The sequence below is a fragment of the Oncorhynchus nerka genome, linkage group LG15 (assembly GCF_034236695.1).
Source record: "Oncorhynchus nerka isolate Pitt River linkage group LG15, Oner_Uvic_2.0, whole genome shotgun sequence".
Classification (NCBI taxonomy): Eukaryota; Metazoa; Chordata; class Actinopteri; order Salmoniformes; family Salmonidae; genus Oncorhynchus; species Oncorhynchus nerka.
The window spans coordinates 35235273-35261436 of NC_088410.1; the positions used below are offsets into that span (position 1 = coordinate 35235273).

The following is a 26164-nucleotide window of genomic DNA, read 5'->3' on the forward strand; positions in this document are numbered from 1 at the left end:
GCTTTGCTTTACCCCAGCACTCACACCTACAGCACTGCTGCAGGCTGTGTTCGTGGGGGGAAAGAACAGGGACAGTACCACTGGCCCTGTCATGGCTGACCCCATGATAGCTGGCACATAGTTGGTGCGAGAGCAATAGAGAGACTAGCCCTAACCCTACCATTCCTATCTGATCTGTCACAGACAGGGGACCATCTCTGACCTGGGACCCAGTGGGAAAGTGAAAGTTGTTGAAGCAGTGGAGAATAATGTGGTCCAGCTCTGTCTGGGAGGGGAGGATCAGGAGCAGCTCGCTGCAGTGACCAGGGGCTACTGAGACTGGTGCTTATCTTACCACTGCCAACACACGGTGCTGCCTAGCCTAGAGAGATAGAGAGAGAGAGAGAGAGAGAGAGAGAGAGAGGGGGAAAGGGAGAGGGAGAGAGAAAGGGACGCCACATTGCCTCACGGGTGAGTATTGCTGGGTAAATATTTACCCAGTAACCACCTCATGGGTCCGTAATCTCACCAGTATCGGTGGCAGGCAGGGTACCGCCTGCCAGCGTTGCAAGTGGGTAGAAGTGACTGTGGTGTGGACATATGCTGCAATAGTAGTGAAAGAGTTTTTGGATAGCATAAGTAGTTACCGTACGTTTGGGTTGACACTTGTTATCAGACACTCTCCTGAGTTGGCGAGCCTGTAAGTGTTTGATAGCACCCCTGAGAGGATTCTGTGTTTTTCTTTGGGGTGTACACTGCATAGGAGCACCATGGATTTGCTGCAGGACTCTCGGTGGACAATGCAGGGCCTCAACAGCCGTCTGAAGGGCTTCCTGGAGCAGGTAAACAAGCTGCAAGAGGCAAACTGGCATCTGGAGGGCCAGATTGCATACTGGGGCCTAAAGAACGCCCCGCACCTCCAGGAATGGACCCAGCAGGAAAGGACTGTGGACGATCTCCGTGCTCAGGTGAGACTGGCATCTATTACCTTTTTAACTGGTCCAAACATTGAGCCATGAGGGACCCCAACTCATTAAACAGTGTTTTTTCTTATGTCCACTGACAGTAACTTTGTTTGCCAGTGATTATGCTGAGGTACTGTAATGCCTAGATTTGTTTGAGCAGCTGTGTTCTAGCCATACAGTAGCTATTAGGACTGACTTGGACTAACTTGTATTGTATATTCTCTGTATAATTTTTTACCAGAGTAGAGCAAAGCAGATGATATGTGTTTTCTTGCGTGCAGGGTTTTGGCTTTGAGACAGATACAGCACTGACTGAGCAAACCAGTTATTAACGATTTTCAGTCCTAGCGATGATTACACTTAATAGCAGTCAAATTAAAACAGACATTTGACAAAGTGGTTCCTACCAAGACAGTGTCAACTGTTCCAGAGGGTGAGAAGTAGTGTCATACTGTATGTCAGGACATTTGGAAACAAGCCATCACTCCATTGTCACACTCAAGAATGTGGATCCTTTTATTCCTTTAAAGGCCACTGCCCTAGTAGACCATTAACACAGGCTGCTGTAATTGTCAGCTTACTCGCATGAGCTGATTGGAGGTTTTGCAACCGCTCCTTGATTTATGGTCTCTGAATGTGAATGGAGACAAAGGCAAAGAAAGCACCAAGATCTGACCTATTAGTATTGAAGCCAACGAGTGGGTTGACTTTTATGCCCAATTTCACTTTCAGCGAGAGTGTTGCGTAAAATATGAGCGATAGCCAATCCATTGGATCAATATAAAGATCCATCATGCATAGCAGCACTGATACGATATCTGCAGACTTTCCCATGTGAGAACCTGTCATGTACAAATGTACATATGTGGGACATTTCCTCACACTTTCGCCTGAACTAATACCTGGAATGTTGACTTCTATGGAACCCAGGACTCCCTGTAAAACAGTGGCAATTGTTACTGAGTGGACTATCCTGGCTAAATAAATCAAATCAAATGAAAAATGTATGACTTGACATATACGCATAACTGATAACGTTCTTCAAATCTTCCTTTGACATGAATTTGTGATTTGCTGTAACAATTGTCTTTGTTATGTGCATCTTCCTCAAGGCCGGTTTCAGTCCTAGACTGCTGTTATTATAGTGGGTTTAGGTTCTAAGACCTGGCGCCACCCTCGTTCTATTGAGAAGTGTTGAATGACGAGCCATAATAAGGAATTCCTGGTACCCGTGTAAATAGCTAAGTTATCATTACTCATTGTGTATTTATTCCCTGTGTTATTATTTTTCTATTTCTCTGTGCGTTGTTGGGAAGGGCCTGAAAGTAAATATTTCACTGTTAGTGTACACCTGTTATTTACAAAACGTGACACATTTCATTTGAAATCAATCAGTTAATGTTCAGTTGGAGAGTGCCCTGTTGGAAGACAAAGTGCTGATATCTGGTTTGTACTCTCTCATGGCTATGAATCAACACAGTCAGAGATGAATAACTGACAGAGCTAAGATAATGGAACGGGTAATTACAATGAAAAATATGATGATAATCTTTGAGGCACTTCTGTGAGCAAAAACACAATTGTCCAAGTTATTACAGGTTTTCCTCCTTCAAAACGGGCGTGTTTGTCTTGAGTAAGCATTGTGATGTTGTGATTGGCAAAGGAAGAGTCAGCATTGAAACTCAAAATGGCCCTAGGTTATACAGTAAACATTTCCATATCAAAGATGCAAGAGATTTTGGATAACATTTGTTTAAGTTTCATGTACATTGCAGTTAACGCCAAACATTTAGGGGTTTTGAGGTCAAGTACTAGAATTACTGTGAGAGGCTCTTTGGCTTTAATATCTGTGCCACAGCTGCTTCAGGCCTTGTCTTAATGAACCCAAATCGTGGGACATCATCATGTAATAAAACTGACTCACTGAGCTGGTGGCAATCTGACAAGTATGAACAGGCAGAATATTATTATGCAGTCTTTTAAATTAATGTGAAGTGGATCTATGGTTATCTGCTAGCATGCTGGTAATTACCCATAGACTTCCAGTCATTGCTCTAACGCTAGTTAGCTTTGGCTCGCAAAACGACCTCTAACTTCCTTCATACTGGACACAGAGACATAACAATGGTATCCACGATTTCATCTGACTCTGGGGAAGTAGATAAAGGGCCTCATTGCCAACAATCCCGAAGTATCCCGAACTTCCGTATTCTATCTTATCTCTGTTCCAACTTCCTTTCTTTGATGATATTTCAAAGGCTTCTATCTTCATGCTTGTGCTAGTGTATTAGCCTTGTCCCATGCTCTATGTGCTATAGCCAACTCTTCCATTGGTCAATGTCATGCCAGCACAGTATGAGACGAGGCTGGTGTAATTCAAGGAAGCGGAACCTTTATTACAGTTGTTCTATTGTGATAAGACTCACCCACATGTTTTCACATTTTTGAGAAAGACCCCGTTTGATGCAGCACTTGGTAATGTGAACTTCCAGTGTACTGAGGTGTATTCGTATGTGGTTTCATGTTTCATCGTGGTTTTTTCTACCTATTGGGCCAATGACATTACATGGATCAACCAGATTGAACACATTCTGATCATGTTTTTCACGCATCGTATTCACTTCCTTGTTATTTTGTCTTGTGTGTGTTGACTGTGTTTTGGTTCTGTAGGTTGGTAAACTGCTGATGGAGAATGCAGAGCTGGTGCTGCAGTCTGACCACATGATGTCCAGGGCTTCTACCATCCAGGCCAGGTCAGTAGTGTTTGGGACATTCTAGGTGAGGCCTAGAATACTACAGTATACTAATACAGTAACACGTACCCTCATAGTATTTATTTTCATCATATCTAAAGAAAACACAGATATACCATAGCAGTTGTGAACGCCTTCTGGAAACAGAAGCAAATATCCATCAAATCCTACACCTACTGTTAGTATAATACTAACAACCAATTTCAGTCTATAACACTTTAAATGCACCTCTTGAATAACAATCAGATATCTTATTTTCCCCTGAAGAGATACTTTATAATCTCTTCTCTACTGTAGCAGCAGTACAGCCCACACTTTGTTATAACTCAGCTAGTTCCCACTCCTGTTCAACAACCTGCATACAAATCGCAGCCTGGCTGTGTTGTGCCTGGTCGGCACTTTCCCATCTGTATTGATGCAGAGTGACACACCGGCCCCTCTGCTACTGCCAGAGACCTGCGTCCCAAATGGCACCCTAATTCTTATTTAGAGCACTACTTTTGACCAGGAACCATCAGGGTACCCATAGGGTGTGGTCAATATTAGTGCACTAAATAGGGAATAGGGTCCCATTTGGGGCCCAGATGGAGATCCATTAACCCCTGAAGGGCAAGGGAGGGCAACAACATGCAGGCAGCTATGAGCTATGAATACACACCTCCTCTATTTATATACGGTGTCCTACTGGCCTTACCTGGGTCACTGTCACAATGTTGTCTGCAACTCTGTGTCACAAGGTTTATATTGTATTTAAAAATATTTAGATATTATTTGTGTACTTTTTGACATTTTACTGCATTGTTAGGAGCTAGTAACATAAGGATTTTGCTATAACATCTGCTAAACTGTGTACGCAACCAATACACTTGGATTTGATGTCTGTGACTGTGACTTTAGCATCTGTTGGGAAGTGAGGACTATTGCAACTACTGAATGACTGTTGCAAGATGTTTTTCCCACTGTATGGGAAAGGTCTTTTACATGATTAGGTTAGATCTGATGAAGGGTCACTAAAACACATGGGAGCATAGATTGTAGTGTGCAGTCTATTTACCTTGACCTGAAAACACTTGTATACCTTAACACCTTTTACTAGAGTGGGCTATATCAGGGTCACGCAGAGTGATTCTTGGTGGTCTTAAACAAATCTACTTTGAAACAAAAGTATACACCTCACACACATGGTTATAGGCTTAAGACAAAAGAAAACACCTGTACCATGTCAGATATATGAAATGTATTCAATTCTGAGTTTGCATCCCAATATTACACATTATGTGCATCACAGAAGACTGAAATATAACAAAACAGTTTGACATACTGTAGAAACTGGATTTTTGAAAAATATGAATAACATTTCAGCCATGAGACCAACGAGGGTGCTTTGAGTCAGTGACTGAAGGAAAGGGCTAGGCACCTGCTTAGATACAATGGATCTGCGGCTGAAACAGTTCCATATACTGTATCACAGTGTTTACCTACAGTACATGCACAGTACGTGTAGCTCTTTCACCACCCATGTAAAGTACCCTGACTAGTTGACACAGAGTAGGGAACATTCAGTAGCTGTACATTGAAAAACACTTCCCTATGTTACCATCACCACCTCTTGGTAAAGTGTAGGCCTATAGCTGCTTTGCATAGACCACTGTGGTCAAGGCTAATTACTAGTCAATATCGCCGACTGAAACATGGTAACAGGAACGACCTGTCCAGTAAGAAACACACTTTTTTTTCTTCAGTTTTCCCATTTCAAAAAGTTTTAAAACATTTTCTATTGAGTGCTCTAATGAACGCAACCCAGTTAATAGGATGAGATGTGTTCTGTGTCCTGTCATAGATGTGAGTTGGAAGAGTGGCAGACCAAGTGTCTGGAGCAACAGGTGGCTCTGCTGAGGGAGAACAAGACGAGGGTGGAGCATACCAATGTGCAGCTGGAGGCGGAACTACACAACTCCATGACAGAGCTGCAGGACATGCACCAGGACTATGTGGTACGGTGTTGTGCCAGTGTCCGTGCGGTTCCGTACACCTGCATTCGTTCAGTAAAGACATCCGTAAAAAGGTTGAATAAATGTGGCCATAGATGTGTTACTCATTTTAAGATTGAATGTTACATTAGTTTGTAAGATAGCCTTAACATTAGGCTATTTACTGTGAAAGTAATATTGAAATGTGTTTGGTTGACAATGCAACAAAATATCAACATTTAAAGGAGATGTATCTACTGCTTGGATAGTTCTATCTGAGCCACTGGCTTAATCCTATTCTTCAACTTGAGTTGGGGACATGAATCCAACATCATTTGTTAACATGTCACCTATTGTATTTCAAAAAATAATATTGAATTGTGTTTGGTTGACAATGCAACATTTAAAGGAGATGTATCTACTGCTTGGACAGTTTAATCTGAGCCACTGGTTTAATCCCATTCTTCAACATGAATCCAACACATAATTTGTCAACATGTCGACAAGCTAATAGACTATTTATTGTATTTCAAAAGTAATATTGAATTCTGTCTGGCTGTGAATGCAGGACATGCACCAGGACTATGTGGTACGGTCTTGTGCGAGTGTCTGTGTGCATGTTGCAAGGGTCTGTACGGTTCCATACACCTGCATTCGTTCAGTGAAGACATCAGTTAAAAGGTTGAATAAATACTGTTACATTCATTTGTAAGATAGCCTTGACTTTTGGCTATTTACGGTATTACAAAAGTAATATTGAATTGTTTTTGGTTGACAACGCACCCAAATACCAACATTTAAATGAGATGTATCTAATGCTTGGATAGTTTCATCTGAGCCACTGCTCACTGGCCACACCATGTCATTTAAACATGGATAATTGGATAATATTTGGTTGAGACGTTGATCAGTGAGATTACAACCTATACTCACCCACTCAAAAAGACAGACTAAAGTTAGTTGAATTTCCAATGTGTTATCATTATGCTTTCAACCATATACAGTGGGGCAAAAAAGTATTTAGTCAGCCACCAGTTGTGCAAGTTCTCCCACTAAAAAGATGAGAGAGGCCTGTAATTATGACAGACTAATGACTATGACAGACAAAATGAGATTTTAAAAAATCCAGAAAATCACATTGTAGGATTTTTATGAATTTATTTGCAAATTATGGTGAAAAATAAGTATTTGGTCAATAATAAAAGTTTACATCAATACTTTGTTATATACCCTTTGTTGGCAATGACAGAGGTCAAACGTTTTCTGTAAGTCTTCAGAAGGTTTTCACACACTCTTGCTGGTATTTTGGCCCATTCCTCCATGCAGATCTCCTCTAGAGCAGTGATGCTTTGGGGCTGTTGCTGGGCAACACGGACTTTCAACTCCCTCCAAATATTTTCTATGGGGTTGAGATCTGGAGACTGGCTAGGCCACTCCAGGACCTTGAAATGCTTCTTACGAAGCCACTCCTTCGTTGCCCGGGCGGTGTGTTTGGGATCGTCATGCTGAAAGACCCGGCCACGTTTCATCTTCAATGCCCTTGCTGATGGAAGGAGGTTTTCACTCAAAATCTCACGATACATGGCCCCATTCATTCTTTCCTTTACACGGATAAGTCGTCCTGGTCCCTTTGCAGAAAAACAGCCCCAAAGCATGATGTTTCCACCCCCATGCTTCACAGTAGGTATGGTGTTCTTTGGATGCAACTCAGCATTCTTTGTCCTCCAAACACGACGAGTTGAGTTTTTACCAAAAAGTTATATTTTGGTTTCATCTGACCATATGACATTTTCCCAAACTTCTTATGGATCATCCAAATGCTCTCTAGCAAACTTCAGACAGGCCTGGACATGTACTGGCTTAAGCAGGGGGACACGTCTGGCACTGCAGGATTTGATTCCCTGGCGGCGTAGTGTGTTACTGATGGTAGGCTTTGTTACTTTGGTCCCAGCTCTCTGCAGGTCATTCACTAGGTCCCCCCGTGTGGTTCTGGGATTTTTGCTCACCGTTCTTGTGATCATTTTGACCCCACGGGGTGAGATCTTGCGTGGAGCCCCAGATTGAGGGAGATTATCAGTGGTCTTGTATGTCTTCCATTTCCTAATAATTGCTCCCACAGTTGATTTCTTCAAACCAAGCTGCTTACCTATTGCAGATTCAGTCTTACCAGCCTGGTGCAGGTCTACAATTTTGTTTCTTTGACAGCTCTTTGGTCTTGGCCATAGTGGAGTTTGAAGTGTGACTGTTTGAGGTTGTGGACAGGTGTCTTTTATACTGATAACAAGTTCAAACAGGTGCCATTAATACAGGTAACGAGTGGAGGACAGAGGAGCCTCTTAAAGAAGAAGTTACAGGTCTGTGAGAGCCAGAAATCTTGCTTGTTTGTAGGTGACCAAATACTTATTTTCCACCATCATTTGCAAATAAATTCATTTAAAGTCCTACAATGTGATTTTCTGGATTTTTTTTTCTAATTTTGTCTGTCATAGTTGAAGTGTACCTATGATGAAAATTACAGGCCTCTCTCATCTTTTTAAGTGGGAGAACTTGCACAATTGATGGCTGACTAAATACTTTTTTTTGCCCCACTGTAAAAGCACAACCAAATTCCAATGAAAAAAAAACATATCTGTTGGTGATTTAGTTGTCACCAAATATCTATCACTGCACTTTCAGCCCTTTGAGGTTACATCAAAGTTAAAATGCACACTTTATATAATTACATAAGAAGAAATGTATAGTTACAGTAACCTCAAAATGTGGCCATGGATGTGTTATTTATTTTAAGGTTGAACGTTACGTTAGTTTGTAAGATAGCCTTAACTTTAGGCTATTTACTGTAAAAGTAACATTGAATTGTGTTTGGTTGACAATGCAACAAAATATCAACATTTAAAGGAGATGTATCTACTGCTTGGATAGTTCTATCTGAGCCACTGGCTTAATCCCATTCTTCAACTTGAGTCGGGGACATGAATTCAGCATCATTTGTTAACAATCTCGCCTATTGTATTTCAAAGATAATATTGACTTGTGTTTGGTTGTTAACGCAACCAAATATCAACATTTGAAGGAGATTTATCTCTTGCTTGGATAGTTCCATCTGTGTCAATGACTTAGTCTGGCTTTATTTGCAGTTTGTCTCCAAATTAATTATTGATATGTTGGATTCATGTCTGCATCTCAACCAAAAATCTAAGTAAAAAAATAGGACTGAATCAAAACAAACTTTGATTAATGGGCATTTAAATGTTGGTTTGTTTTGGATTCAGGATTTTTGGTTGAGATGCAGACGTGAATCCAATTTATCAATGATTCATTTGTAGACTAAATGGAATAAAAGTAATTGACACAGATGGAACTATCCAAGCAGAAGAAACATCTCCTTCAAATGTTGATATTTGGTTGTGTTGACAACCAAAAACACTCCAATATCACTAAATATCATTACATTTGAAATCAACCCGAGCTTGAAGCCATTGGCCTATTTTATTGTCTATTTTTAGTTCTGGTTTGAATAAAAACAATAACTATTGATGAATATCATAGCTAAGCAGGGCTGGGCTTGGGAGACCAAACGGTAGCTGTAGATATATACATTCTCCAGGAGGAGGTGCTTCCCAGCCTATAGTATTTTTTTTCTGATACTGGATATAATGTTGAAGATCTGACATTGTTTTAAAGTTACAAATTCAACATGTTTTATGCAAGGTTTGTCTCCATTGAAATTTGGTTACCATGGTTACATAATAATTGAAGTTTCACCCTCAAAACAACATGTTACGTTGATTTATTTTTTTCAAATCCAACGTATTTCCCACGTAGATTCCACATCACAACATGTTGAAAAATGACATTGAAACAACGTTGATTCAACCAGTTTGTGCCCAGTGGGAAGTGACTCTGACAGGGGTTATCCAACTCTGAGGCTTGTTCCAATTAGGAGGAAATTTCTTAACTTTTTACTGATCAGCATCTACTGTGTTTGCACAGTATATTCCACCTTTGATAATTCCCATGTTCTCATTCTTTTTTTAATGTTTATGCAGAGGGGAGAGAAAGGTGCAACAAAAAAAGAGAGAGAGAAAGAGAAAAGAGAGAAGGAAGAGAGAGAGACATTAGAGAGGTGAGAGAAGAGAGAGAGAGAGAGAGAGAGAGAGAGAGAGAGAGAGAGAGGGGGAGAAGAGAAAGAGAGAAGAGAGAGAGAAAGCAAGAGAAAGAAAAGAGAACGAGACAGAAGGTGAAACAAGAGAGAAAGACACAAGAAAGCTACTGTAAAGAAAGAACAACGCCTCAGAACACCTTCTCCCTATTAGCCCATTAACCAGAAGAATGCCTGCTCCTGTTTTCTCACACCTCCCCTATTAATCTGAGTGGAAAGGCGTGTTAGGTTTCACACCATCCTTTCCCTTTCAATGCTTTCCTGTCATCCTCCCACCCTCTCTCTCTCTCTCTCTCTCTCTCTCTCTCTCTCTCTCTCTCTCGCTCTCTCTTTCTCTTTTACTAACCCCTTTTTATTCCTGCTGACTAATACTCCCCTTCCCTTCCTCCACTCAGGTCTTTACGTGATCCAGCTTCTCTCTCCCACACACATGCACACACACCCACGCACACACACTGTCCCAGACTCACAGGCTCAGGCTCAATAACAGACACTACCCCTCCCCTGCATTGCGTGTGTCTGCTCTCACACTGTTCTCTCTCTCTCGCTCTCTTCCTCTGCCCTCGTTCTCTCTCTGTTCCCTTTTCTCCTTCTCTCTCAGATCCATCACCTCTCGCTGTCACACACACACTCTTGTATACTCTCTTACATTCATATATCTCCCTGTCTCTCTCTCCCTCTTCTCTCTCCCTCTCTCTGGTTGGCTTATTGTGCAGGCAGCCCGTGCTCTGCAGCAGCAGCAGGCCGACTCCTGCGATGCGCTGCTAGTGACGGCCACAGCGTGGGAGGAGGATGGCACAGGGATGGAGCTCTCCCAGCTCCTCGACCGAATCGGGACGCAGTGCGACCGCCTCAGCCTCACCGGCCTAAATCAAGTCCCAGATGACCGACACCCCGGCCTGGCCGCCGGCCCAAATCAAACTCCATGCTCCGCTGCCGGGCCGAGCCGTTTCGGAGCCAGACTCAGACCCCGAGCCCATGGAGGGTCTCTCCCACAGGTACGCAGTGTCCCACTGCCGTCGTCCCTCCCCCTGTCTTCATTTCCTTCCTTCCATCCATCCCTCTCTCTGTCTTTTCTTTCATCCTCCCTTGGCTTCCTGCCACCTAGTCACACCCTGATCATAGCTCTATCTCTGCTGTTTCCAGGCAACGCAGTGATATGTGGTAAGATAAGAAGAGTTGGTTGGTTTTGATTTGTTGTACTGAATTAGTGTCGGAGCTCTGAGGGGGTCTGAGGTCTGAGATGGGTTGTTTACCTCTCTCCCTCTTTCTCTCTCTCCTTCTCTTTCTCTCTCCTTCTCTTTCTCTCTCTCCTTCTCTTTCTCTCTCTCCTTCTCTCTCCTTCCCTCTTTATCCTCATCACACCCCTACCCACACAGAAAGGTGCCCCATAGACAATCCATTACCTCCAAAGAAGAGATCAACTTTTACTACGATATTGAAACGCTGCTCCTCTTTAGATATTGATACGTCGTAAACCACAACTGCAGCATTGTAATACATCACTTGTAAGGGCCTCTCTGATCTGCTTACTGCTAAGTCCTTATAAGGCATCAGCTGAGGACAGTATTATTTTCAGTCTTTGAAATAGGGGCATTAGGATTTCAGTTGAAAAGGATAACTTGCAATTGGCATGTAGCATATAGCCACCTTCCATAGCTCTTGGTTTCGACAACATCACATCGGATGGGGACAGTATTTCAGGCTTTGAAATAGTAGCATTTTGATTTCAGGGAATATGATATATTTATCAAATAACGTATAGCTTTCTCTCATAGCTATGTTGTTTTCAACAATAATGCAGCCCGTCTAGTCAGTTTCGCTTATTACCCATGAGATTATATTTCCGCTCATATTTCAGGTTTTGAAATAGGATCATTTCGGTTTCATTGGAATAGGGGGAGTAGAATGAGTCACTCATCATGGCTGTGTTGTTTCTGTCTGGTCAGTTTTACCGTCTGTGGCACACTGGCTGCATCCAAATTGGCACCTTATTCCTTAGTTAGTGCATTACTTTTGACCAGAGCCCATAGGGCTCCCATAGGGCTCCCATAGGGCTCTGGTCTAAAGTAGTGGACTTTTTAGGGAATAGGGTTCCATTTGGGATGCAGCCAGTGACTTTGAAGTGACAGGCGTGATTAAGCATCTTGGCCCATGGCTGCAAGCAGGCAGCGACTGGTACTTAACCAGCGTCTGCTCTACAGAATGACTTTGTTTGTTGCCTTTTATGTCAGAGTGGACTGGAGTCTGGAGTGGAATACAGCCCTGTTACAGCCTGGTTCCAGATCTGTCGGTGAAGCAGAGTTGGCTAAAGCACATACAATGCATTCAGAAAGTATTCAAACCCCTTGACTTTTTCCACATTTTGTTACGTTACAGCCTTATTCTAAATTAGATGACTTTTTTTTGTTTAAATCCCCATCAATCTACACACAATACCCCATAATGACAAAGCAAAAACAGGTTTTTAGAAAATGTTACAAATGTATTAAAAATAAAAACAGGAATACCTTTTTTAAATAAGTATTCAGACCCTTTGCTATGAGACTTGAAATTGAGCTCAGGTGCATTTTGCTTCAATTGATCATCCTTGAGATGTTTCTACAACTTGACTGGAGTCCAACTGTGGGACATTCAATTGATTGGACATGATTTGGAAAGGCACATATCTGTCTATATAAGGTCCCACAGTTGACAGTGCATGTCAGAGCAAAACCCAAGCCATGAGGTTGAAATAATTGTCCATAGAGCTCCAAAGACAGGATTGTGTCGAGGCACAGATCTGGGGAAGACACTCCTCGGTAAAAGGCACATGAAAGCCCGCTTGGAGTTTTCCAAAAGGCACCTAAAGACTCTCAGACCATGAGAAACAAGAGTATCTGGTCTGATGTAACCAAGATTGAACTCTTTGGCCTGAATGAAAAGCGTCACGTCTGGAGGAAACCTGGCACCATCCCTACAGTGAAACATGGTGGTGGAAGCATCATGCTGTGGGGATGTTTTTCAGAGGCAGGGACTGGGAGACTAGTCATGACTGAGGGAAAGATGAACGGAGCAAATTACAGAGATATCCTTGATGAAAACCTACTCCAGAGTGCTCAGGACCTCAGAGTGAGGGCGAAGGTTCACCTTCCAACAGGACAATGACCCTAAGCACACAGCCAAGAAAAGAGTGGAGTGGCTTCGGGAAAAGTCTCTGAATGTCCTTGAGTGGCCCAGCCAGAGCCCAAACTTGAACCCGATTTAACATTTCTGGAGAGACTGTGCAGTGACGCTCCCCATCCAACCTGACAGAGCTTGAGAGGATCTGTAGAGAAGAATGGGAGAAACTCCCCAAATACAGGTGTGCCAAGCTTATAGCATCATACCCAAGAAAGCTCAAGGCAGTAACCAAAGGTGCATCAGCAAAGTACTGAGTAAATGTCTGAATACATAGGTAAACGTCATATTTCAGTTTCAAAATCTAATATCTAAATAACAGTTTTTGCTTTGTCATTATGGGGTATTGTGTATAGATTGATGAGGACATTTTCTTTAATCCATTTTAGAATAGGGCCTGATTGGGGGTCTGAATACTTTCCGAATGCTCTGTACATACTGTATGGGACAAATGAACTAGCTATTATGTTATGCTTCTCACTGTAAAATGACTGGTTAAGGTTAACACTTACAATAATTGCCCCTAATAGGTTCTTGTTTACATGGTAATTACAGAGTAATGCTATGATGTCGACAGGTTCGAGGAATCCACTGAGCACAATCGTCAGTTTCATGTTTAACTAACAAACTTGATTCCACATGTTTGTGCCCTGTGGGAATCTGTGGGGGAAATGATTACAGGTAGATTTATAAAGGTGTGGAGCCTATTTACAATGTTTTATCAAGTTTAAGTCTTTTGGTTTAGAGTTTTTTTACTTTGTGTACCTGATAGTTCATGAGTTCGTGTTAACGCCTAGGGTGTCAGATTACCCTCCTCAACCTGTCCCACATGTGCCCGGAGTCCTCTGGCTCTGTGCCAATGTGTGTGGGTACCAGTTTTTATGAGTGTGTGTGTCCCTGAGTTCCATGTGAACTGTTCCTGTTTGTGTGTGTGTCAGCATCTATCTCCATCAAAACTTTAATTTTGTGTTCTTCCATGTGAATGATGTGTGTGTGTGTAGGTGCGTGCATGCGTACTTGCGTGCGCACGTGTAGGTGTGTGTGTGTGTGTTATATGACCTCCTTCTCTCTCCCCCAGCTCAATGCAGAAGAGGCAGCATGGGCCCAGGTGAACCTCGGAGGGACTGCCCTGAGGGAGGCGCGGGCAGAGCTAGCCGAGGCCAGGAAACAGTGGCACTGCCTGCAGGTGGAGATCGAGTCCCTACATGCTCTGGTGAGCACACACACACACATGCACAGACACACCACTGTAGCCTCAGCATTGCGGCAGACACATACAGTACTTTCCTGTCTCTGCCACACACCCATAATGGATCAGTAGAGTTTGGAGAACATTCATCTTTATTGATTCTTAAACACTATTGGTGATTCTCTCAATCTTATTCTCTTCTCTTGCCTCTTCCCCCTCTACCCCGTCCCCTCTCACTCTCTCTTCTGTTCCACATTCTGTGTCATCCTCTCATGACCTTTTGTCCCTATCCACTCTCTCCTCTATCATATTCCCTCTTTCCCCTCTATGCTGTCCTCCCTCTCCATCGCTGTGCTCCACCTTCTTCATCCACTCTCTGCTCTCTCCCCCCCTCTCCATTTTTACAATGATTTAATCTCTCTGATCCTGCTTTTTCCCTCTCTCCTCTCTCCTCCATCCCCTCTCCCCACCTCTCCTCTCTTCTCTCCCCTCCATCTTCTTTCCCCTCTCTCCTTTCCCCTCTCTCCTCTCCCTTCTCTCCTATCCTCTCTATCTCCTCTCCTCCATCTCCTCTCATCTCCCCTCTCCTCTCCCCTCCATCTCCTCTCTCATCTCCCCTCTCTCCTCTCCTCTCCCCTCTTTCCTCCATCTTCTCTCCACTCTCTACTCCATCTCCTCTCCAATCTCTCCTCCAACCCCTCTCCCCTCTCTTGTCTATCTACTCTCCCCTCTCCCCTCTTTCCTCCATCTCCTCTCCACTCTCTCCTTCATCTGCTCTCCCCTCTCTCCTCCATCTCCTCTACCCTCTCTCCTCTATCTCCTCTCCCCTCGATCGCCTCTCCCCTCTCCTCTGCCCTCTCTTCTCCATCTCCTCTTCCCTCTCTCATCCATCTCCTCTCCCTCTCTTCTTTCCCCTCTCTCATCCATCTCCTCTCCAATCTCTCCTCCATCCCCTCTCCCCTCTCTCGTCCATCTACTCTCCCCTCTCCCCTACATCGCCACTCCCCTCTGCCCTCTCTTCTCCATCTCCTCTCCCCTCTCTCCTCCATCTCCTCTCCCCTCTCTCTCCTCCTCTCCCCTCTCTTCTCCATCTCCTCTGCCCTTTCTCTCCCTTTTCACCTGCTCCCTATCTCCTCTCTCTGTCCCACATCATTTTCTCCTGTCCACCCTCTCTCCCCCATCCTTCCCTTCCCCAGGAGAAAGGTCTAGAGAGTTCCCTCCACCACACCAAGCGTCAATACTCCAGTCAGCTGCAGGGCCTGTCAGAGGTCATACAAGGCTTGGAGGGCGAGCTGGAGCAGGTGAGGGGTGGCCTGGCCACGCAGCAAGAGCGCCACGGTCAGCTGCTCAATACCAAGATGAGGCTGGAGAAAGAGATCGCCACCTACAGACGCCTGCTGGAGCGCGAGGAGGGCAGGTGAGGGGGCTAACGGTCACAGATAGGGGCTGTATGGGCCCTCAACAAAAATGTTGCACTAAAAATGAAATAGGATGCCATTTGGGACAGTTCCTGGGGCAGATGTAGCAGAGGAGGTTTGGTGAACTACATGGTGATGAGTAACCTTTCTTGAGATTTGAGATGTGTAAACCCCAGAGCAAAAGGCTTTACTCTAGAATGGAGCAGCTGAGCTAGATTCGATTTCTGGTCAATTACACAGACATAGATGCTCACAGATGAATACACACTTACTAAGGGTGAGGTAGCTGATATAAAGGTAAAATGTTATATTGTGATATTAAACTGTTTCAAGCTACAGGGCATATTCACAGCAATGAGCGGGCAGGTCTTCGTCCTAAACCGTAAACCTGAACTATAGATAAGAACTATAAACGATGAGAAGTATAAAATTGACCCGAAATTAACTTCTGCATTAAGAATGAAGACGGCTGAAATGAACAGGGAGGATAGCTTTCGTACAACATTAAAATGTCCAAACAGAAATTGTATCACAGTGAAGTTCTTAACGAGACAGTGAAGGTATTTTGCTAGAGAAACTTTTTGAGGGCACTATACATTTGAAAGAAAAGGGATCGAAAGGTTGTGAATCATTAGTCAGTATGAGAAAGATGATCTCAGGATCTGTGAGGACATGAGGAAGGGTGGAGACCCTTTTAAGTCGCATGAACTCTCCTTCAGTTTGCAAATGAAACGAAATGAAGATGCCCCAGTTGTTTTTAACAGAACATGAAAACACGTTCTCTCCCATGATCGTCCCACGCCTATAATGATACATCTTTTGTTTCCCATGCACATTCAGACAGTCATAACCTCATCGAAAAAGCAACACCTTGTTCCCAAACATGAATGAAATTAAACATCCAAATCCATCCAAAAGGAGCTTAAAGGATGAAGTTCATTTAAAAAAGGATTCCTCTGATTTTATCCCTTTTGTTTCTCTGTCAAAACAGCTACATTTATGTGTTGTCTTTCTCTTTTGTTGAGGAGTGTGACAGATGACTTTCTTTACTGTAGCAGCTGAAGAAAGCCTTATTTGCATAGAGAATCCAAAATAATTGCAGGTTGAGACAGAGATGTTTTGGCAGTGACTCAATATAATAGCGAAACTGTTGGTTACTGGAAATTCCCCAGACTGAGTATATAAAACATGAAGGACACCTGCTCTTTCCATGACATAGCCTGACCTGGTGAATCCAGGTGAAAGCTATGATCTCTAATTGATGTCACGTGTTAAATCCACTTCCAACAGTGTAGATGAAGGAGAGGAGACAGGTTAAAGAAGGATTTTTAAACCTTGAGTGGGGTATGGTAGTAGGTGCCAGGTTTGTATCAAGAACTGCAATGCTGCTGGGTTTTTCACACTCAACCGTTTCAAGAATCAAGAATGGTCCACCACCCAAAGGACATCCAGCCAACTTGACACAACTGTGAGGGGGTGCCCTTAATGTTTTGTACACTCAGTGTATTTACCTACATACAGTACAGGCAGACAGACAGCCATGCAGGAAGGCAGACAGGCAGGATGACAGGCAGGCAGACAGGCAGGCAGGAAGACAGACATGAAGAAAGGCAGACAGACAGACATACAGGCAAACAGACAGACACATTTCTCTGCATTGTGTGTACAGATATAAGACCGTTTTAAACTGCCAGCTGTTCTGTACCAGACATCCCCACATTCACCTCATGGCTTTCATTCACTTAGATCTTTAATGTCGTTTCCTCTTAACATTTATTAGGGAAGATTCCGGTCAATTTACAGGCCTAAAGATAATACTCAATTATCATCACTGAGGCATTCACAGGCTGGTCACACGAATGCATTCAAGCACAGACAGTTCACGGCCATTATGTTTGTACATCGCAGATCTGTCCCTCTATAGAGCACACTCAGCCCAGCAAGCCTCATAATTATGTTTTTATTACCACCTTCTATTTATCTGGGAGGTGCCCAGCATGATCTAGTTTTATGACCATCCAGGTTGAGAAAGATGACGCTCGATGATGCATCCTAGATCTTCTCCCAGTCTATTGGATTTATATCTATATTCTCGGAAGATCACAATGCACTTGCTCAACTCTAGATGCCAGGCTCTGTATTGATTCAATCTGCTCTGTCATATCGTGATTCGGATGTGCTGATCGCACTATAAGATATCCTTCCGCCACGCAATTTCTTTGAGTGCACAGAAATGGCTATAGTTATCCATCAAATATGTAGACAGCAGCTGAGACAGCTGCCGAAGGAGTGTCCCCCCCACACAGATTCCATTGAGTCCTACTCACCATGTTTTCTCATCTATTCACAGGTACCCAGGTGGGCGTAACGGACAGGTCATGGGGCTGCGGCGCTGGAGGGGCCCCAAAAGAGAGCCAGACCCAATAGGGGAGGGGCCTAAAGAGAATGACGTGGAGGAGAACGGCCTCAGTGACCCCGCGGTGACCCCTGAGGAGCCACTGTCCGAGCCCCTGCCTGAGAGACCTCAGCGGTGGTCTGTGACAGAGAACGGCCTGAGGAAGAGCCCTGCACTAACTCTGCATAGGCAACAGAGCCTGGTCATCCTTACAGGTGGGGGACATGGTCAGACACATACACAAACAGAATGGTATACACATATTCATGTTAATGGTCATATACACACTCTATACACACAATCAGGCAGGAGTACCATACACACACATTCAGTATGCTAAATACACTATATATACAAACATTTGTGGATTTGGATAATTCAGCCACACCCATTGCTGACAGGTGTATAAAATCAAGTACACCGCCATGCAATCCCCATAGACAAACATTAGCAGTAGAATGGCCTTACTGAAGAGCTCAGTGACATTCAAAGTAGCACCCTCATAGGATGCCCCCTTTCCAACAAGTCAGTTAATTACATTTCTGCCCTGCTAGGGCTGCCCCGGTCAATTGTAAGTGCTGTTATTGTGAAGTGGAAACGTCTACAGAACGGGACCGCCGAGTGCTAAAGATAAGATAACTAGCGCATAAAGATCGTCTGACCTCGGTTGCAACACTCACTACCAAGTTCCAAACTGCCTCTGGATCCAACGTCAGCACAATAACTGTTCGTAGAGAGCTTAATGAAAATTGTTTCCATGGCCGAGCAGCCGCACACAAGCCTAAGATCGCCATGCACAATGCCAAGCGTCGGCTAGAGTGGTGTAAAGCTCGCCGCCATTGGAGTCTGTAGCAGCGGAAACGCGTTCTCTGGAGTGAGGAATCCCGCTTCACCGTCTAGCAGTCCTACAGACGAATCCGGGTTTGGCGGATGCCAGAAGAACGCTACCAGCCCAATGCGTAGTGCAAACTGTAAAGTTTGGTGGAGTAGGAATAATGGTCTGGGACTGTTTTCATGGCCCGGGCTAGGACCCTTAGTTCCAGTGAAGGGAAATCTTAACGCCACATTATTCAATGACATTCTAGACGATTCTGTGCTTCCAACTTTGGGGCAACAGTTTGGGGAAGGCCTTTTTCTGTTCCAGTATGACAAAGCCCCCATGCAAAAAGCGAGGGTCAAACAGAAATGGTTTGTCGAGATCGGTGTGGAAGAACTTGACTGGACTGCACAGAGCCCTGACCTCAACCCCATCGAACACCTTTAGAATGAATTGGAACACCGACTGTGAGCCAGGCCTAATCGCCCAACATCGATACCCGACCTCACTAATGCTCTTGTGGCTGAATGGAAGCAAGTTCCCGCAGCAATGTTACAACATCTAATGGAAAGCTTTCCCAGAAGTGTGTAGGCTGTTATAGCAGCAAAGGGGGGATCAACTCCATATTAATGCCCATGATTTTGAAATGAGATGTTCGACAAACAGGTGTCCACATACATTTGGTCATGTAGTGTATATGTGTGCGACCAATTAAATTTGATTTGAGTATGTGTTTTATGTGCAGAGCCAGAGAGAGACAATGATCTGAGGATTTCCACAGTGAAGACCCAGGAGATCCTTCAAGGCAACGTGGTGAGGGAGAGTGCAGAGGGCACTGGCACCGTGGAGTAAGTATTTATCAGACATAGGGCTGTTGAGGTGAACGTATTACCGCCACACTGGCGGTCACAAGTCACGAGGGAAGTCAAATTCCACATGAAATTAGGCTTCTCTAAGCTCTGATGCTGCTGATGGTCATTCGTAGCCGACCAAACTTGCTAACTCCCTGGTACTCCGCACTCCATTGTCCCTCTAATCACTCTGACATCAATAAAAAATGTAATAGAAAATGTAATCAAACACTTCATGAGAGCCCATGAGCTCATGTTGCGTAACATTTCTATAGGCTATGCAATTGTGTGAGAAAACAGAGTGATGGCTTCTATTAAAAAGAGGATCCCATAAGCTTTCTATAGGCTTGGCCTACTATACAATGGTCCATTCTGAATCAAAACAAATTTCACACATACTACCATTCAAAAGTTTGGGGTCACTTAGAAATATCCATGTTTTTGAAAGAAAAGCACATTTTGTTGCCCATTAAAATAACATCAAATTGATCAGAAATACAGTGTAGACATTGTCAATGTTGTAAATGACTATTGTAGCTGGAAACGGCAGTTTTGTTTTGGAATATCTACATCGGCGTACAAAGGCCCATTATCAGCAGCCATCACTCCTTTGTTCAAATGGCACGTTGTGTTACCTAATCCAAGTTTAGCATTCTAAAAAGGCTAACTGATCATTAGAAAACCCTTTTGCAATTATGTTAGCACAGCTGAAAATTGTTGTTCTGATTAAAGAAGCAATAAAATTGGCATTTAGACTAGTTGAGTATCTAGAGCATCAGCATTTGTGGGTTTGATTACAGGCTCAAAATGTCCAGAAACAAATAACTTTCTTCTGAAACTCGTCAGTCTATTCTTGTTCTGAGAAATGAAGGCTATTCCATGCGAGAAATTGCCAAGAAACTGAAGATCTCGTACAACGCTGTGTACTACTCCCTTCACAGAACAGAGCAAACTATCTCTAACCAGAATAGAAAGAGGAGTGGGATGCCCCGGTGCACAAATGAGCAAGAGAAAAAGTACATGAGTGTCTAGTGTGAGAAACAGACATCTCACAAGTCCTCAACTGACAGCTTCATGAAATAGTACCCGCAAAACACCAGTCTCAACGTCAACAGTGAACAGGCAACTCCGCGATGCTGGCCTTCTAGGCAGAGTTCCTCTGTCCAGTGTCTGTGTTCTTTTGCCCATCTTAATCTTTTATTTATTTTGGCCAGTCTGAGATATGGCTTTTTCTTTGTAACTCTGCCTTTAGACTTTTAAAACTATAAACTTGGATTAGCTAACACAACGAGGCATTGAAACATAGGAGTGAAGCTTGCTGATAATGGGCCTCTGTATGGCCTATGTAGATATTTCATAAAAAATCAGCCGTTTCCAGCTACAATAGTCATTTACAACATTAACAATGTCTACACTGTATTTCTGATCAATTTGATGTTATTTTAATGGGCAAAAAGGTGTTTTCTCTACAAAACAAGGACTTTTCTACATGACCCCAAACTTTTAAACGGTATTGTATATTATTTAGTATATGGAAAGACAAGATTAAATCAAGAATAGTCTGATCGGTGACAATATTAGCATATCACTTGTGAATTATATATCATCACTTGTGAATGATGCCCAGCGTAAGGCAAGAAACAACGTCTTCTTTTCATCATGTAGCCTTGCCCATAGGCCTATATTTTGATACGATTTGTATCAAAACTAAAGTGACCAAATAATTTCTTAAAATTAAGCACATTAATCCACTTTACAAGGGGTGTAGAGCCTAACTGGCATACATAAGCAGTGAGTGAGTTTCAAGTTTGGGGAAGATCCTTTTCATTATAAAAATGCACATTAATAATAAAAGCATTACATGCATAATCTCATTTGCGGTCACTTTTGATAATGGTGTTTTCCCGCTAATGGAACATTCGTGCTTATAGCCTACTGCCATGTGTGCATTGCTGTGCTTATAATGTGAATAAACAGCCTAATTTTAAGATAAACCCTATGATCTTTTGCGTCAGCCTCATTATGTAAAAAAGTTTTTTTTGATGCTAGTGGTTGCATTAATTTTGGAATCTATCACATCCCACAACTGTCCCAGACTATGTTTGGAATATTTATTTCTTGCACAGAATAGAATAGGTCAACTTTTGTACAATGGGGGATAGTAGATTGACATAGGCTAGTGCTTTTGCTGTTCTTTAGGCCTACTCATCTTGTTGACTGACAAAAAGTAAATGTGGACAGTTCATCCAATATCTTCAATATGCACCTTGGAATTGGATAAGGATGTGTGCAGTTGCGTCCCCGATGTATCTGTCTTCACTTGTAGCCTGTGAAAAAGACCTGATTATGTGAATGAGAGCCATGTGAGTGAGAAGTGCTTCGGAGCACGCAGCACTTAGAGAGAAGGGAATTGTAATTATTATATTTAGCCCAAGGGCACAACAGTCACAAAAAGCATGGATTTCTTAAGAGTGCATTACAGTCACACAAAGGGGATTCCACCGGGAAATTTTAGGCATTATGAAGTGCCTCGAATTGAATGAGAGACTGATGAAGTGTGTACAGCCTGTGCAAAAAAAAAACAACAGAGTTCATGCCTTTCAAGCAACTTTTTTCAAATCATCATTAGAGTGGCGTCATGCCACAATGCATTAAAAATCCAAACAAATAGCCCAACGTTTGTAGAACAACTAAATTTACATTAATAACTCTAAATCAAGCATATAAGAGTACATATTTCTTTGTTAACCGCTCAAAACAGAATAGCTGCATGTGCACACTCCCTCCAATTGTTTGAAGAAAATATCATTTACATTTTATTCAGCTTTGTTCCATTGTATTCTTCAGACTATAAAATACTATAAAATAATGCCACGGAATTCTAAACAAGTCTTGTCTGCTAAATGAACTAGTGTAGCCCATAAATGGCAAAGCCAGATCAGGACCTAACATAAGGTCAACTCAGAGTTTGCTATTCTGTTCTTGTGAAATAGACCAAATAAATCTTCATATCATGTTTCTTTATACCTGTCTAAAATAAAGAATGGATTTATTGCTAAGGTGTAGGCTATATTACATGGACTTATTAGACATTTTAAAATGTAGATGTTCCAAAGGTCGGCATCAGTGGCTTGTAGGCTATGTGTGGAAGCCAGCAGATGCTAAATGTGTTTATGTTAATTAATGGTCAATTACCGTGAGACCCGCAGTTATTTGGTTGACAATCAGCGGCGGGCAAAATTTCGTCATCACCACATCCCTAATCAGACCTATTAATCGTGATCTTTGACCCAATGTCACCACCACGCCTGCTTCAGTCAGTGTGAAAAGTAATCGTGCCTTAGTGCCAGAAAGTGTCAATTACAATGAAGGAAGTAGGGATGCTTTACTTATGATGTTATTCAAGAGACAATTATGGGATATGTTTACAAACTGTCAAATGAGGTATTCTAAATATACTTCAGGACAAAGTGTTACCACTTTAGGCAGCAGCTGAACGCATCTTTCACATGAACCACCTTTCCCTGTGTATTGTCTTTGTTAGACTAATGATGACACCAATAGTCACACCCGCCCACAGGGAAGTACCTCTGCATGCCTAAGCCAGGAGTTATTAACAGCAGTTTATTCAGTTGCGAAATGTGGCATAAATTTGGCATGAGCTCTCGGTCTGGGGGTTGTTGGGAATCTTTCTAATTGAGAGACATTCCTTAATGAGCTCCATTAGATGTGGAGAGACCGGCGTCTCCCAAGTGGGAGCGGCGTCTGTCATTCCTAAATTATTTGTGCACACATCAGGAGTTAAAAGCACACACCGTACCAACCGGGATGGTTAAGCACACACCGTACCAACCGGGATGGGAATGGCTGCGTAAATATTTAGTCATCGTCGCCCAGTTGTTTTACTAACGGTGTCATCTCGTAAACTTTCCTTGACTCTGAATTAGATCATTATCACAATTAATTGTTAACGAGGCATGTACAATCCTTGTGTGTGTTTGGGAAGGGTTCTCTGACTTATACCTATACCTGTAAAAGACCCACCCATACAAGCATATAGGACTAGTCATCAGTTAGAGATACCATATTACAATTTACCCCAGGTTTACAATGGCCAGGGTACAATTCACAACACCAGTATTGTCTGTTTGATTGTTTCTATACATGTAGTCTACATTTCTAGTTGTAGTCTAGCATCTATTGCATTTTAAAACCTATTGTTTCCACCCCCCCCCCCCCCCCCAGGACAGACAGGATCGACAAGGTGATTAAGCAGTGGGAGGGCTCCTTCTTCAAGGGGAACCCCAAGCTGCGGAAGAAGTCGGTGTCGCTACGATTCGATCTGCACATGGCGGCGGCGGATGAGGGCTGCGCCCAGACCAAGCAGGACAGCCTGCCTGACGTGGAGGTCCGCCTGGTGATGAAGAGGTCCCGCAGTATCCCCACCATCGCGGCAAATGTCGAGGCAACAGTATAGTCGAGGCAACAGTATACCTATCATTGATAGGTGATATCATCATTGAATTGACTCCCTCATAAATGTTGTGATCTGGCAACAGCATCCCTAACCTTGACTGTGATATCACCATGAGATCAGCATTGCTTCCCATTGAACTAGGTTGAAGATGGGAAGGTTAAGACAATGAAGTAATTCCATGCGGAAGCTTTCGAAAATATGGGACCGACCAGCTCCATTAATAACTATTAGCGCCATTGCTAAGTAGCAATGCTTGTTTTATGAATGGCAAAGAGTTATGAAATATTATAAACTGGGTGGTTCGAGACCTGAATGCTGATTGGCTGACAGCTGTGGTATATCAGACCATACACCACGGCTATGACAAAACATTTGTTTTTACTGCTCTAATTATGTTGGCAACCAGTTTATAATAGAAATAAGGCACCTCAGGATTTGTGGTATATGGCCAATATACCACGGCTAAGGGCTGTGTCCAGGCACTCCGCGAGTTGCTCATAAGAACCGCCCTTAGCCGTGGTATATTAGCCATACACCACACCTCCTCGGGCCTTATTGCTTCATTAGAATCCTCTTGTATTAACCTGTATATTTTGAACCTAGCCATTGATCCGAGTGGTATTGTCATGTCATCAAAGTTCCTGCAAACTCCACTATCACCCACAATCATCATTGTGACATCAGCATTACCCAGCAGCCATTTTGCAACCCCCATGACCAAACCATCCTGGTGACATCCACACAAAACCACATACATGAGGGGTTAATGTGTGATTCAGAAAAGTGAATGTCATTAATTTGATATATCAGCATTTCTCAATCATGTATAAAAGTAGAAAGTCATATTGCCTACTTATGATTTTGCCATCAAGACAAATGTGAAAACATGCCATGCTCAAGAGATTTCCCCTGTGGTCAATAATACATAATACCAGTATATAATACTCACTGTTGTCACCACATTTAACAAATGTATAATCCAACCATCCCTCAGTAACAACTAACAATTTATACAGGTGGTGAAAAATATAAACATGGAAAAAGGTGGAACCATCAGAGTTGTATGTGGCATTCTACTGTGGGCTATGGTGGTTATTTTCTTCTCAATTCGCTGTGTGTAAAATGCTAATGGTTTTGCTATGCTGTCATGGATCAACCCAGCACTGAGAGTTCACCTATGGCTGAAAACAGCTTTTTCCTTATAATGCTGTAAGTTAACTGTAGTCTATATATTATCTATATATGGACAATATGGCCACAATCAAAACAAAGCAACAAAGATAGAAATGTACAGTAAAAAAAAAGAAGCTATTTATTTCCCCCACACTGCTCACTGTGACCCGAAATTGCAGTGAGGCTTCTTCCTGGAGAGCAACCCTCCTGTAGGTTTTCGTTTCAACCCCAGTTGTAACTAACCTGATTCAGTTTATCAACCAGATAATTATTAGAATCAGGTGCCCTAGAATAGGATAGGCGCGAAAACCTACAGGACGGTAGAGCCCTGTTCTAATCTAACCCTGCCACTTGTATCGCAGAGATATACCCTGGTTTAGCCAGCAGGGGCCGGTATTTGTAAATAGTTGCTCTACAGTATCCTGAATGCTTTATTTTGGTATTGTTGTGTCGTATACATAATATCTATATGACTGATTACACTCTATATGACAATATCTTTATTTTATTTTGATGCTATGTTTTTGAGTTGGCACCAAATATATTACGCGAAAATAATACCATTTTGCATTGCAGTTGGGTCCCTCCTGTGTACAAATGTTAAAAACAATGTTCTATGCAGTCCTTCATGCGCTTGATTTGCTCTGCTTCGTGGAGTACTTGGGACTAAATCTTCTTTTTGTTTTTGGAGCACTTTAACTTTAGAATGAATAATTATGCTTTTATCTAACAATGTATTCATTTAAATAAAACACCAAAAACGCTGTCTTCAGTTGTTTTTTTAATCAATATAGAATAGTATATTTCTCTAGTCATGGGTTTTGTACAAATGCTGCAAATTTTTCAGATGTATTTC

General features: G+C 42.7%; 1 protein-coding gene across 2 annotated transcripts; it reads left to right on the forward strand.

The window, feature by feature from the left end:
• LOC115142538 (keratin, type I cytoskeletal 18-A-like) lies at positions 1 to 26076 on the forward strand. 2 transcript variants are annotated; one of them, XM_065001538.1, is made up of 10 exons: positions 1 to 321; positions 743 to 947; positions 3615 to 3697; positions 5538 to 5691; positions 10546 to 10827; positions 14067 to 14201; positions 15374 to 15594; positions 17946 to 18205; positions 19553 to 19655; positions 23904 to 26076. In XM_065001538.1, exons 2-10 carry the CDS (start codon positions 750 to 752, stop codon positions 24133 to 24135), a joined length of 1668 nt encoding a protein of 555 aa, XP_064857610.1. In that variant the 5' UTR covers positions 1 to 321; positions 743 to 749; the 3' UTR covers positions 24136 to 26076. The 2 variants fall into 2 exon arrangements, with proteins under 2 accessions (XP_064857610.1, XP_029537937.1); XM_029682077.2 differs by lacking the exon at positions 1 to 321 and adding an exon at positions 409 to 450.
• The last annotated feature ends 88 nt before the right edge of the window (positions 26077 to 26164 follow it).